The sequence below is a fragment of the Corylus avellana genome, chromosome ca10 (genome assembly GCF_901000735.1).
Source record: "Corylus avellana chromosome ca10, CavTom2PMs-1.0".
Classification (NCBI taxonomy): Eukaryota; Viridiplantae; Streptophyta; class Magnoliopsida; order Fagales; family Betulaceae; genus Corylus; species Corylus avellana.
In genome coordinates this window covers 1,848,052-1,861,995 of record NC_081550.1, presented here as the reverse complement: position 1 = coordinate 1,861,995, position 13,944 = coordinate 1,848,052, and the positions used below count along the sequence as shown (strand labels likewise).

The 13,944-nt window shown below is 35.4% G+C and overlaps 2 protein-coding genes across 2 annotated transcripts; one reads left to right on the top strand and one right to left on the bottom strand.

The window, feature by feature from the left end:
* The first annotated feature begins 5,117 nt into the window (after window positions 1-5,117).
* LOC132164584 (receptor-like protein 2) lies at window positions 5,118-7,425 on the top strand. Its single transcript, XM_059575115.1, has one exon. It carries the CDS (start codon window positions 5,118-5,120, stop codon window positions 7,308-7,310), a length of 2,193 nt encoding a protein of 730 aa, XP_059431098.1. The 3' UTR covers window positions 7,311-7,425.
* Window positions 7,426-7,630: 205 nt separating this feature from the next.
* LOC132163246 (serine/threonine-protein kinase Nek6-like) lies at window positions 7,631-12,509 on the bottom strand. The gene is made up of 13 exons (XM_059573457.1): window positions 12,112-12,509; window positions 11,865-11,931; window positions 11,096-11,161; window positions 10,881-10,927; window positions 10,555-10,600; window positions 10,374-10,454; window positions 10,251-10,293; window positions 10,115-10,164; window positions 9,302-9,383; window positions 9,162-9,211; window positions 8,968-9,041; window positions 8,827-8,878; window positions 7,631-8,750 (listed from the first exon to the last, which is right to left on the bottom strand). The coding sequence occupies exons 1-13, from the start codon at window positions 12,228-12,230 to the stop codon at window positions 7,875-7,877; spliced, it is 1,653 nt and encodes a 550-aa protein (XP_059429440.1). The 5' UTR covers window positions 12,231-12,509; the 3' UTR covers window positions 7,631-7,874.
* Window positions 12,510-13,944: the final 1,435 nt, after the last annotated feature.

Genomic DNA, 13,944 nt, shown 5'->3' with positions numbered 1-13,944 from the left:
TCCGTGCATCAACACGTTACAAGCACAAATCTAGAGACCAATTTTACAATTTTCCCTAAAATTTTAAGGAGTTGTGGTATTGAGGCCACTTTCATTCACACAAACACACCATCCAAAAGGGTATAAATTAAGTCTCCATGCTTCCAAGGAGACTGTTGGGATAGCATAGTTTGGCAACCTAGCTTCTGTTCTCCCTACATGAAATGGTCATTGCCCAACTCAAAAGGCATGGAAAGACATTTCCATTGTAGCATATTTTAACTGAAACATACAATTGCACATGAGAGGAGTTCTCTATAAAAAGAACAAACTCCTTCACAGCTTTAGAAAACCAGAACACTAGACAGATTGAAATTGGCAGATTGTTGGCTTGCATTTGATCTTTAACCCGGTTTTCGTCTCTCAACTGCTTTCTTTGCAGCTTCAAATTTTCTCCCGTAGTTTCAGTAGATGGCTCATGTCCATCAAACATAGCCACCAACTATGCATCTCTACTTAGAAATAATTGCTAGTAGATCCTTGTCTGGCAATCTGCATTTGGTTATAAACCTTATTAAGTATACATGTGTGAGCGTAAAAAAGTTTGTGAGCGGATAATATTATATAATTGAGTTTAAAAATACAACTTCAGTTTTTGAGTTAAGTGGTGCCCGAACATGATATATTAATAGTCTTATTATTCCTTGGGTGTTTATTTCTCCAACATGTGATATCGGAGGCAATGATGATGTGTATACAGGTAAGAGCCAAATTAAAAATATAATAAACACAATTTAAAATAGAAAATAAATATTTTTTACTTGCAACCCTTAGGTTCCTGCAACTAGAATCTTAGAATGATGTTCTTTAGCTGCAATCCTTAGAGATTTAAAAGGGCATTCTTTGAGATTTGAAGTTTTTTCATTAAAATCCAACGATGTATTACTTTTTGGAATTTCAACTTATTTTCTTTTGAATAAGTAGTTCTTAATTTTAACGTTGTGATTCATGAACCTAAATTTTTGAAGTTAAATTATAATTAGTTAAGAGATAACCAAATTGATAAACAATCATAGAGTCGAAACAAACATATATATATATATATATATATATATATATATATAATCATGGAATAAATTATATACGCTAAAGTGTTTAATTTTTTGCTCTGGTTATGAACATTTCCCAACTATTTTTTAAACATATATCTCTTGAAATTTTCTACAAGCGAATTTTATATAAATCTTATAATATTCTCTAACAAGCAAATAAAAAATACACTGATTTTCAAAAGGGAAAGCAAGCCTCACATTAAAGTGTTTTTTTTTTTTTTTTTTAATGACAAATATATTGGAGCCATTTTCAAAAAATTTCTTATAAAAAAAAAAAAAAAAAAAAAAAGGGTTAAATACATTTCCACTACCTATGGTTTGCACCAAAATCAAATAAGCACTTGGGTTTTCAAAAGTGTCACAAATGATACTTGTGGTAGGCAAATAAACTCACTTAGTACCTCCGTCAAGATTATGTTAGGTTTTTTTAACGGAGTGCCACATCATTCCTTACACGTGGCATGGTACCTGTGGTTTCAAGGCGCCACATGGTGTGGTACCTAGGTTTTTGGGTACCACATTATATTTAAAAAATAAAAAAAGAGCTGGGGTGGCCGAACCACTCCCATGGCCCAAGGGGGTAGTTCGGGCACCCCCAAGGGCCATGGGGTGGTTCGGCCACCCCCAGACGATCGGTCTGGGGGTTACCGAACCACCCCCTTGTTCGTCACCCCCAAGGGCCAAACCCTCAAAAACAAAATTGAGGGTTTGGCCGTTGGGGTGGCCGAACCACCACCCCAGCTCTCCCTTTTTTTTTTTTGGTTTTTTTTTTTTTCTTTATAAATATGATGTGACACTTAAAAATTCAAGTATCACGCCACGTGGTACCTTGAAACCACATGTACCACGCCACGTGTGAGGGTGACTTGGCACTCCGTTATAGAACCTAACACAATCTTAACAAAGACACCAAGTATATTTATTTGCTTACCACAGATATTATTTGTGACACTTTTGAAAACCTAAGTGGCTATTTGTTTTTGGTGTAAACCACATGTACTAAAAATGTATTTAAACAAAAAATAATAATAATAATAATTAGGAAGCTCGGTGGTCACATCCCCACTGCCACTGGATGATGGTGATTTCTTTTGCAGTTGGAATAGGGATAGGACTCATCAGAGGATGTATGTCATGATTAAACCCATAAAGCCCACATAAATGATCCAAGGAGACAGCCCAAAAGATTGAAACCATGCATGGTTTACAAGAATCAAGAATGTTCCTATTTTAGCAAATAAGAAGCAGAAGAAAGACAAACAACCAAGTTACCTGCTCATATTTCCGTTTGCATTTCTTATAAAAAAAATTATTCAAATCTTTCTTTCCTGGGTTGGTTGCTTCAACATCTTTCGTTGTTTTGGTGCTTTGTTCTGAACATCTTTACCACTTGAATAGTATATACTATTGGCGACTTATGATATCCATCACCAGACCAGACTTGTCGTATACAGTATATGTACTTAGCCAGTTCATGGATAAACCAAAAACACCTCATTTGGATGCAACACAAATTATAACCCAGCCCAAACATAGTAGTCATGGCCCAACATGTACTTAGTGGTCTATTTGATTTCAAGCCCAAATAAAGTAGTCATGGGCCCAACATGCTGAGACGAAAGTCCAAATTTTCACCTGGGCTGGACCTCACATAACACCTCTCATGTTAGCATACAATTTTAATTACCCTAAACTACCCCCACAAAGCTAAAAACTCTTAGGCTGTGTTTTGCAAAGGGCCGGACCCGACCGGACCCAACAATTCAAAAAATTCTTCTCAAAATCAATTTCAACATTCTTGCTTTTTATATCACATCAATCACTTTTTATTACTATTCAAATAAAAAAATCACTACAAAACAAAGTCTTTTATTTTTTTTTTATACAAAACATTCTTACTTTTTTCTCTCATATCAATCAAATCTGTTACATTATCGTTTTACTCTATTTTTCCAATCCATTGCCAAACACAGCCTTACTTCAAAAATAATTTTTTTTTTTTTTTTTTTTTTTTTACATAGTTTTTAGAAAGAAGATATTAAAAGACCTTTTTTTAATATAATAATAATACATGAAGTTTTTTAATCTTCAAACTTTGATTAATCAAAACAATCCAAGATTGTTTTGGATTTCTTAGTTGTTTGGTCAAAAACTTAACAAACAAGACCAGATTACCAGGAAAAAAAAAAAAAAAGACTAGATTACCAGAATCCCTTGGTTTCCAATTACTGTGGTTCTTGGCTTTTTTACAGGTTTTTTGGGAGTTTGTGGTCCATTAATTTTTAGCTATAAGTGGAGAGTTTCATATTTCCATTTTCTTGACAACCTAAAAAAATAAGTGTTTAATCTTCTAATTTAAAATTACATATTGGTGGCTTTAGAGTCTTCGTCAATTGGTTGGTTTAGAGTTTGTCACGAACTTGCTTTCTCAAGTTTTAATTTGAATATATAATTTATGGCTTTGTTAGTTTTGACCATTTCAATTTTCGTTCAATGTGATCCCATGGTCCCACCGTTGTTAAAATAAAACTGTTACGGGGAAAAAGAATTTAAAAATTTCCAACCAAAAGAAATAACGAGCACATTTCAGCCTAGCTAGCTTTGGAAATTTCTGTGAAGCTACCACCACCAGCACCGATGGTCAACGGTCAACCATTTTGGGCCAAAGGAATAATATATAATTCACACCCACAAGAGCTTGCTTATATGATTTCACCTATATATATATAGGTCAAATTTTTCGGCAGCCAGGAAGGTTCAACGTCGTTGAAACCATGCACTTTTAAAGTGGTCGCTGACACTTTTTCTGTTTTTGTTTTGCCCACAAGTTGTCGCTGTTTTATTTTCCTATCACTTTGCTTGGTTCAATCATAGGGGAAAGGGAAAAGTTTTTTAATCGACGACTCAATCCCGTCAGAATTTTCATGCCGGAAAGTCATGCACGCTTCCAAACCTTACCAGATGAAACTACACGCAAGAATCTTAATTTCTATCCAAAATCAAAAGATAATTGACAATCTTTATTATATCGGCACTGAACTCACAATTTGGGCAGAGTTGTCGTCTACAGAACTATCACAAAGTTACAGATCAATTACTAGAGATAAAGACCATTTTCCCTTGCATTAAATTCATTTTCACATGGAAGTGTGACTTTACCTTCTAATGATGCATTTTCAGTAGAAGCATTAGTCAGATATGAGCTACAGGGTTTATTGTAGAATGTGAAGAGCATTCTACAATGATCCAACCCATAACCCCCAATATTAAATACCGACTCGAAGCAACAGGGGTAATAGAAATCCTGAACGCATCTTTCTCTATTTTGGCGAGATCACAAACTTTGCCGACTTTAGTTTTCACTAACTTAAAATATCAAATGTTATATTTGGTGTTTCAACATCAACCACAAAATCCTGATTTATCTTTTATTTACATTCCATCATATTTCTGTTTCGTTTGTTTGCTGTTTCGTTGTGCACGTTTTCTTGTTGTTGTTTAATTGTTTCCTTGGTTTCTTGTTTGAATCATATGTACTTTAAAAAAAAAAAAAAAAAGGAGGAAATTCTGGTTCTTTTTTGTTGCTTTAGTCGTGAATCACATGTCTGTCTAAAGCATATATTGTACACGACATGACATGGTGGCTATAGTCTTGTTTCCATTGGGAGGCTTTGAATGGTAGACTCGCAATATCTTATTTTGGGTTTAAAATGATAAAAATATTCTGTATAATATAAAAAATTTAAAAATGTTGAAAAAAATTAAAGCCGAATCCTCAGTAGATTACTCCAAAGCTTTAAAGCTGTTCAGACACTTATCGACACATGTGGAAAGTTATATGGGGAAGAACCTTCGTGCTGGAAAGCTACGCGTGCTTCCAAACCAGCCCCACAGGACTTGCAATTTGGGCAAACTTGACGTGTACAGAACTATCAGTTGAAATGATTATGATTATATATATATACTAGTCGTTTTAGGATACTTCATATCCATTCTTCTTCTGGTTTGACATATTAAAGAAGAAGCATGCTAGATTTAACCCCTTTTCATCACCTCTTCATGACCTTGTTTCTCTTGGGCATTTTCTCCACCAACCATGCCTGCAACCAAATAGACCGCGACTCTCTCTCGTCCTTAGCCTTCAACCGTATGCCTTCTCCTCCTCTAAATTGGTCTTCCATTGATTGTTGCAAGTGGGAAGGCATTTCTTGTGATCTTAAACGTCAAGTCACCCATATTTGGTTACCTTTTAAAGGCCTTAGTGGGATCATATCTCCCTCTCTTGGAAACCTCACCCATCTCTCTCACCTCAATCTCTCCCACAATTTACTTTCAGGTCCTCTCCCTAAGGGATTGTTTTCATCCTTGAATCAACTCAAGGTCATTGATTTGAGCTACAACCGTCTATTTGGAGATATATATGGCTGGCCTGCCTCCCTTCAAATTGTTGACATATCTAGCAATCAATTTAGTGAGACAATCCAATCTTCATTCCTTCAAAGAGCATGGAGGTTGATCGAGCTCAATGTCAGCAACAATAATTTCATGGGCCCTATTCCTTCCTTTCCTTGCATCAACTCTTCATTGGTCAAGCTCCTTGATTTCTCCCATAATCATCATAGTGGCCATATTCCTAGTGGACTAGGGGCATGTTCCAAACTCAAGGTTTTTCGGGCAGGTTTTAACTCTCTCTCAGGATTGCTTCCTAATGATATATACAATGCGACTGAGTTAGAAGAGATTTACTTACCTTTCAATAATTTTTCAGGACCCATTAGTGGTGATATTGTGAAACTTGCCAAACTCACCAACCTTGAGTTATATGGCAATAAATTGAGTGGAAACCTCCCTTTAGATATCGGGAAGCTCTCCAAATTGAAGCACCTACTCCTTGATACGAACTCCTTAACAGGTTCTTTGCCCCCATCTTTGGCGAATTGCACAAACCTCAAAAAACTAATTCTACGGTCCAATTTTTTCACAGGAGATATATCTACCTTTAATTTCTCCAGTCTTCATCAACTTACAATAATTGACCTAGGGATTAATTACTTCTCTGGTAATTTACCAATAAGCCTTTACTCATGCAAGTCCTTGATCGCAATTCGATTATCTGATAATCAACTAGAGGGACAAATCCAACCTGATGTGCTTCAATTGAAATTCTTATCTTTCCTTTCACTTACTAGCAATAGGTTAACCAATATCACAGGCACAATCAAAATTTTGATGCATTGCAAGGCACTCAGTGTCGTCCTCCTTAGTAGGAATTTTCTACACGAGGCAATGCCAGGTGATGACATTATAGTTACTTCTGATGGATTTGAAAATCTTCGATATTTGGGTCTTGATATGTGCCAACTGACTGGTCAACTGCCTATATGGCTATCTAAGCTTAAGAAGCTAGAATTTCTAACTTTATCTTCCAATCGTATCAATGGTTCAATTCCTGGTTGGTTGATGACTCTTCCAAAACTCTTCGGTTTATACTTAAATGATAACCTTTTTTCAGGTGAATTACCAAATGAACTTTGTGCATTAACGGCATTAGTGTCACCAAAGGCTCTAGTAGACAACAATCAATTCGAGTTACCAATATTTACGACCAAAGGTATTTCTAACCAGCACAATTTTTTCTCAAGCCTGCGACCATTACTTTGTGTTGCAAACAATAATCTTAGCGGCAACATCCCAATTGAGATCGGCTGTTTGAAGCGGCTTTCTTGGCTGGATTTAAGTCATAACAATTTCACAGGTAGCATCCCAGTCCAAATTTCAGAGCTCACAAACTTGGAAATATTAGACCTCTCAGCAAATCGATTGTTCGGTGAAGTACCAACATCATTAAGCTCTCTACATTTCTTGAATGCCTTTAGTGTTGCAAACAACAATTTGCATGGACCAATACCATCAGGCACTCAACTCCAGAGCTTTGATGCCTCTGCATATGAGGGTAACCTTGGACTTTGTGGCCCCCCTCTTCCACATGAGTGCGCCCATATTGTTAGCAACGAGGGAGATATTCGGGATGAGGACGATGGGCCTAGAATCCCATGGTTTCCAATTACTGTGGTTCTTGGCTTTATTACAGGTTTTTGGGGAGTTTGTGGCTCATTAGTTCTTAGCTATAAGTGGAGAGTTGCATATTTTGAATTCATGGACGACCTAAAAGATAGGTGTATAATCTTTTTCTTTAAAATTGCATATTGGTCGCTGTAGAGTCTGTTATCAATTGGTCGTTATAGAGTCTGTCATCAATTTGGTTTCCTGAGTTTCAATTTGTATAAATTAAGGTTTTGTTTGTTTTCATATTTCCAATTTGCGTTCAATATGATCACCGTCTTGGAGAAAATTAATTAATCTTGATTACTTTGTTTCTCATGCCATTTACTGTTGATCCGTGATGATAAGCCATAACTTATTTGGTCATTATATGTTGTACGGCTTTCCGAAGCATAATAAAAATGCAGTCCTCAGGAATGCAATTTCACTTGTATGCTCTATCATTCTCTCCTCTAAACCTCCAATTCAACCAAAATTTCCAACTATCAAAGGGCATCTGATTAGTAGACTGATTGGCTTTATAAATTTAAGTCGATCTCATTATCCATCAAGAAACATATGAGTTTAGGAATTTCAAAGGGTTAAATTAAAAATGAAATTAAAGGATAAAATGTTTTACAATGATTTTCAGATTATGAAAGTGAACTTAGCTTTTGAAATCTAGAAATTTTGTCTACTTAATGAGAATACAAGTGAAGAACCATTGAAATTACATTTCTGCTAGGCTGCACTGCCAGTTTTGCGAATATTCAATAGGCTCTGTGTCAGCCAAATTGCTGTTTCTCTTGATGACACAGCTTCTTCTTCACCAAAAGGTCTCAACACTCCTGCAAGTTCCTCGAGCTTTTCCTGTTTTAGTAAATCTGAACAGATCTCTAGTAGTGACTCCAGACCTTCTGCTCTTTGCTGAGTTTGGGGGTCCCATTCAATCCTTGTTTCATCACCATGATCCAAAGTCAGCGTACTCATTGATGAGATGTCACTAGAACCTCCATTCAATTCGTAAATATCTTCTTTCTCTGTTTGCTTACTAGAGATTAGACCATTTTCACACGGAAGTGTGACTTTACCTTCTAATGGTGCATTTTCAGTGGAAGCATTTGTCAGATATGAGCTAAGGTTTATTGTAGAATGTGAAGAGCATCTTGGCTTAGAGGTACACCCGTGTTTCCTATCTGCACGTGATGACAACATATGCACCAAGGCTGTTTCTGAGTGGGCATTTCCAATTTGTTCAACAGAATTAGAGATAACTCTAGAACCCTTTACTGCTTTTGATGTTTTCTCAGCACAGCTAGTGGAATCTACTATTCTTGTCTCAACTTCAATTTTAAGAAAACCACAGATGTTGGTTTCCTTTGCTGTGGCCTTACTGAATGCATGTGCTTTTCCTACCTGAACACTTCCCAAATTCTTTGATGGCCTTGCCTTTCCACCTCTGATGTCTTTTCCAACACTAACTTTATTAGACAGTTGGGTTCCTTTTGGTCTAATTTTGCTGCTGCACTCAGACTTCACTGGTATAAAAACAGGTGATATATTGGAGCATTGAGCAAGGTATGGTTGTAAATGGGGATGCCTCAGCAGCTCTGCAGCCTAAAATGTGGTGAAAGTTTCAGGAAAAGACATTGCTTTCAGAAAGATATGACAAGAGTTTGCAATTTGAACTCACTGTTGGTCTGTGGTCAGGGTTCTTTCTTAACATGCTCTTGATTAATTGTTTCCTGCATTCCATCCAATCTTAGTTGTATAATTCCTTTCTGTATATTGGCTTTTGTATACTTGCAGAAAAAAAATCATAACATTCACTTACAATGCAGAAGAATACACAATTGGAAGTGGGGACATGTATGATCGGTTTATTTTGTTAACAAGTCCTGCCAAATCCTGTTACATTAATTTGTCAATAATCCAATTTACTTGTTAGCCAGCAATTGAAATATATAGTTCAATACTCAACTCCATCGTGTCGAAAATGCAATGGTTATAGGTCAAGGCAACACTTACATGAGCTCTAAATGCAGGTTGATATGCAGCTATTTCAAACATGCAGCAACCTGTCACATTAGCCAATGTTATTTCTGGAGTTGTAATACCACTGGGTTGCTAGACATGACTAGTGAATAATGTCAGAAGATAAATATAACCTAATGACCATATATCCGATTTGTATCCATATGGTATATCTGCCAGAAGCTCAGGGCACATGTAGATGGGAGTGCCAACAACCTACATTGTATATGGATTACAATAAATATGTTAATATGAGCAGTCAGATTTCAAAAAGAACTTCAATTGTAGGAAAATTAACTATTGAAAAAACAGCTCTTAGGGTAAGAAGAGAATCATTAGTAGAAACAGTGATAGGGTCTAGTTAAATAGCCAAAAACACCTCTCAAAGAAGCTCTGAAATGTGGTGATTTTCCACATTTGACAACTGTTTCGTTTACTGGGGTTACAAGATTGAATCTTCAGAATTACAAAGGTTTTGTAAGTAGAACAATCTATAACAAAGTCTTGTTTAGGGTATTCCGTTGGTGTTGGCTGGCCCTCAAAGTAATTCTACTTCTAAAGAGTTTTTCAAAAAGTTTTCACTTCATTACCAAAAAAATTTGTGTTAATTTTTTTATTGCTTTCTTGGATTTTGGTTTTGATCACTGTGGAAATTTTCTTGGTAATTGTGTGTTTAACAACTTGGGGTCTAAATCCAGAATTTTCAATATCCATGATCCATCTTGGTGTGAGCTCTCAAAGGAGAGGAAGGAGTAGGTCAAAGCCTTGATCCGTTTTGGCTCAATCAATTCTACTTCTTATTTTGATCTCCTGTCAAACAAGTATGACTTTTTTAAATGTATTTCCTCTTGGGATGCACCAATTATCATTGTAACTGCTACTTTAATATCAAACATTGCAGCCAATTCACTAATACCACTGGGGCATAGAGGAAATTCAACCATTACCGAGGAAGCAAGGTCATCTTTGTTGAGTAGTTTTGCAAGTCCGAAATCACCTGTAAATATAATGTGGGATAAACATTGTTCAAAGACAAATGAAAACAAATATGGTGTGTAAAAATTCATGTAAATGCCTCCTCACCTAGCCTTATGTCATTGCTCTTTGTAAGGAATATGTTGGAGCACTGAAATTAGGTGATAAAAAAGTTAATTACTGCAGCAAATATTCTGCTCAGAATAACTCATAGCAGCTAGAGGTATGTACCTTTAAATCTCTGTGAAGAACACGGTTGGAGTGGAGGTAGTCAACCGCTAGCAACAGCTGGGTCAGCCATTTGCAGAGCTTCTGGATTAAAACTTAAAAGATTTTGTGTATCAGGTGCAAGTTGTCATATGTAATTCCATGAAGGGACTTCCATTTCATGTAGTTATTTTATGTTCCCTACCTCTTCTGGAAGAAATGTTCCTCTAGCTTTCTTTATCGTCTCAGCCCTGTATGATTAGTATTAGAAAGTCACAGAAAAGTATATATACAGGCTTCTTTGAGTAGAAAGTTCAAAAAAGAATTTCTAGTTCCAGCATTAGCTTTGCTTTAGATTCTCAGGAAAAAGGAGTTCAGAAGATAAGGCAAGAGTAAAAGAAATAGTGGGATGAATGATAATTCCATGTCAAAGTTCTTTCACCAATGAGCAATGGCCCTCAACTTGCTTAGAATCCAGCAATTTAGATACTTAATATGCTAAGTTCAAGGTTTTAAGTAGTGCTAACTTACATATCTCCTTCCTCACAGTAACTTGTCACAATGCACACACAGCATTCCTGTAAGACATGAATCAAAAACCAACCTGCTAATAAGGTTCAGGGTTCTTAGGACATGATTTTCAAATTATAATGTTTTCTTACATTCATGCAAATAAAATGGAAAATTTTAATCTAATTCTGATTATGGGGTAAAATTACTGAACTAACATCTTGCTAATAGACTACCTTTTCCACCCATGCATCTTTGTACTCCACAATATACTGGTTATTTAGCTGTGCTATTATTTTCATCTGCAGCAGGACCAAATGTCAGAAGTTACATAGCTTTTGTATGCATCTTGGATTTAAGTAACTTACCAAAAAACAGTCTTGGATTTAAGTAAGCAAGCAGATGTTTCTCAAAATAGAAATTTAATTGTTTACAAACAAAAACAATCTGGTTTTCTTTTCAGATAGAAATGATTGAATCAGGACCTTACTTGAACATGATTTGTTTTATAAGCTCATACCTCTGTCTTAATGAATCATGACCACAAAAATGATTAAATTCATTCCCTTTTTCTAAATTTAGAAAACTTTTTTTGTTTTCTCTCTCTAAAATGATTGACAGAATAGTCAATATGAAAATTTCCTGCATGATAATACCCCTTTTTTTTCCCGTTGCCTGGGGCTAATGCTACAGAACAGAGTTCCTTAAAGAATGGTTTTTCATAGCCAGACTTAAAAGATCAAGAAACAATTACACCTTTACTTTCGCATTATGTCTTCTTACTAAAAGCTCAACTACACTATAAAGTAAATTATTGCAGTCACTGAAATTTGAATGGAAGAAGATATCAGAGAAAACATAAACATAAACGTGCTAAAATGTAAGAGAATTTCAGAGAATTCAATTTGATGAAAAATATAATAGGAACACGATTGCCAGAAACCAAAACTTCATTCTTCAAAGCCAAAAATTTATACTGGCATACAGCTTATTCAGAAGGATAACCTCTTGATGAGCCGCATGCTTGAATTTCTCTGTTTGTTTAGACAATCGAATCTTCTTTAATACATACCTAAAATTACCAATGCAATAATAATAAGACAGTAGATAAAAACCAAAAATCTAACTTCAGAATTAGAACTCGTGTAAGTTGGTAAAGATGTTACTAAGAAAAGCTTTTTTTGAGGTAAAAACATGTTTGAAATCTTAATGAACATAAGGAATATGACTTTTGAAATTGATTTTCTCTTACTTCTTCCTCTCAAATTTGTGAAGAACTAGAAATGCAGTTCCAAATGTTCCTCTGCCTATCTGCTCTATCACTTCATAATCATCCATCTTTGATGTTTTTTCCTTGTCATTAATCTCCATGAGCACCCTTAAAGCTCAAGAAAGTAGCAGAAGTCCAGAAATGGCTATCTTTGGATCCTTGTTCAGTGGGTACTCCATACCATGCATAGCATATAAATGTATACAAGACCACCATGTCATTAAATTGAATTTAATACCATTTCAGAAATCTCAACTCTTTGCAGGAAAAGATGTCACAGTAAAAGTTGGGTGTTGCAGAGGTCATAAAAAGGATTCATGCAACAGCCATGAAAAACATAAGAGCATTGAACTCTGCATTTACATACCAAGCAACACTATTTAAAGATCACCTACACAAAAACTACCAAGAGAATTATTGGGATTGTGAAAGCTCAAGAAAACTGTGATTGTTGGGCAGAGGTGGATTTAAGGAAAACAACCAAACATAAATGTGAATTAAAATTTGAACAGGAGAGAAAATTTAAGGTAAAAGCAAAAGGGAAAAGAAAAGCAAGCATTGCTTTCATTTTGAGATTTCTGGGAAATCATTACTAATTTACTACAGTGTTGTTGGGATGTCATTGTCTCATAACTGAAAATTTTCAATTGATTTTGACTTTTCAACAACTATAGATCTACTTAGAATATATAGAATGTTGCTCCAAATTGGCCAAAGTCCAGTTGCATAATGTTAGCTTTTAATGTTGCTTTAACCATTTCACGGACAGTAGCTAAATATGGACAAATCCCATCAACAAGTCCTCTCGTTAGAGGATTAGAAAGGATACAAGATTCATGGATGGACCCACATATCAAGCAGAGTATATCCCTACAATGATTTGGATTATAAATTATTATCTGTGGTATTGATTGTTATGTGACACAAATATAATTAAATATATCAAGGTTTAAAAAAAACAACAGAGCAATTTAGTTAAAATAAGTACAAGGAGTATGTTGTTCTTTGCAATCCATAGAATTGTTGATTTGTATAAAACCCTGGAAAAATTGCTAAACTGGTCCTTGGGTTTGTGCTTGGGACACATAACTCCTTTGAGATTTTAATAGTGATAAATAACTTTATGTGATAAGCCTAAGTAACAAATAACTCTCCCATACAAATTCCGGCCATTTTTCTAACATATCATTATGAAATTATAAATTTACCTTAAAAAATTATTTTTTTTAAAAAAAAAAAAAACAAACAAACAAAAAAAGAAAAGAACTAGGTGGGTTTAGGAGTGGTCGGAACACCCCAATGGTTGCTCTTTTTTTTTTTCTTTTTTTTTTTTATAGAGTATATTCGTAATTTCATAGTGACCCGGACGAAAAAATAGCTAGAATTTGTAGATAAGTTATTTGTTATGTAGGCATACCCCATAAAATTATTTGTCATTTTTGGAAGGAGATGGAGCTCCTCCCCAGGGGCGGCCTAAAGACACAGTGATGATCCGTGCATCAACATATTACAAGCACAAATCTAGAGACCAATTTTACAAATTTTTCCTAAAATTTGAAGGAGTTGTGGTATTGAGGTCACTTTCATTCACACAAACACACCATCCAAAAGGGTGTAAATTAAGTCTCCATGCTTCCAAGGAGACTGTTGGGATAGCATAGTTTGGTAACCTGGCTTCTGTTCTTCCTACATGAAATGGTCATTGCCCAAGTCAAAAGGCATGGAAAGACATTTCCATTGTAGCATATTTTAGCTGAAACATAAAATTGCGCATGAGAGGAGTTCTCTATAAAAAGAACAAACTCCTTCACAGCT

Bases quoted from the DNA above. Each gene is read 5' to 3' on its own strand.
- LOC132164584 (XM_059575115.1), top strand. From the start codon at position 5,118: ATGCTAGATTTAACCCCTTTTCATCACCTCTTCATGACCTTGTTTCTC.
- LOC132163246 (XM_059573457.1), bottom strand. From the start codon at position 12,230: ATGGAGATTAATGACAAGGAAAAAACATCAAAGATGGATGATTATGAA. The intron at 10,601-10,880 runs GTAAGTTAGCAC...CTAATCATACAG, and splicing joins TACTGTGAGGAAGGAGATAT to GGCTGAGACGATAAAGAAAG. The intron at 10,455-10,554 runs GTAGGGAACATA...GTTTTAATCCAG, and splicing joins GAACATTTCTTCCAGAAGAG to AAGCTCTGCAAATGGCTGAC.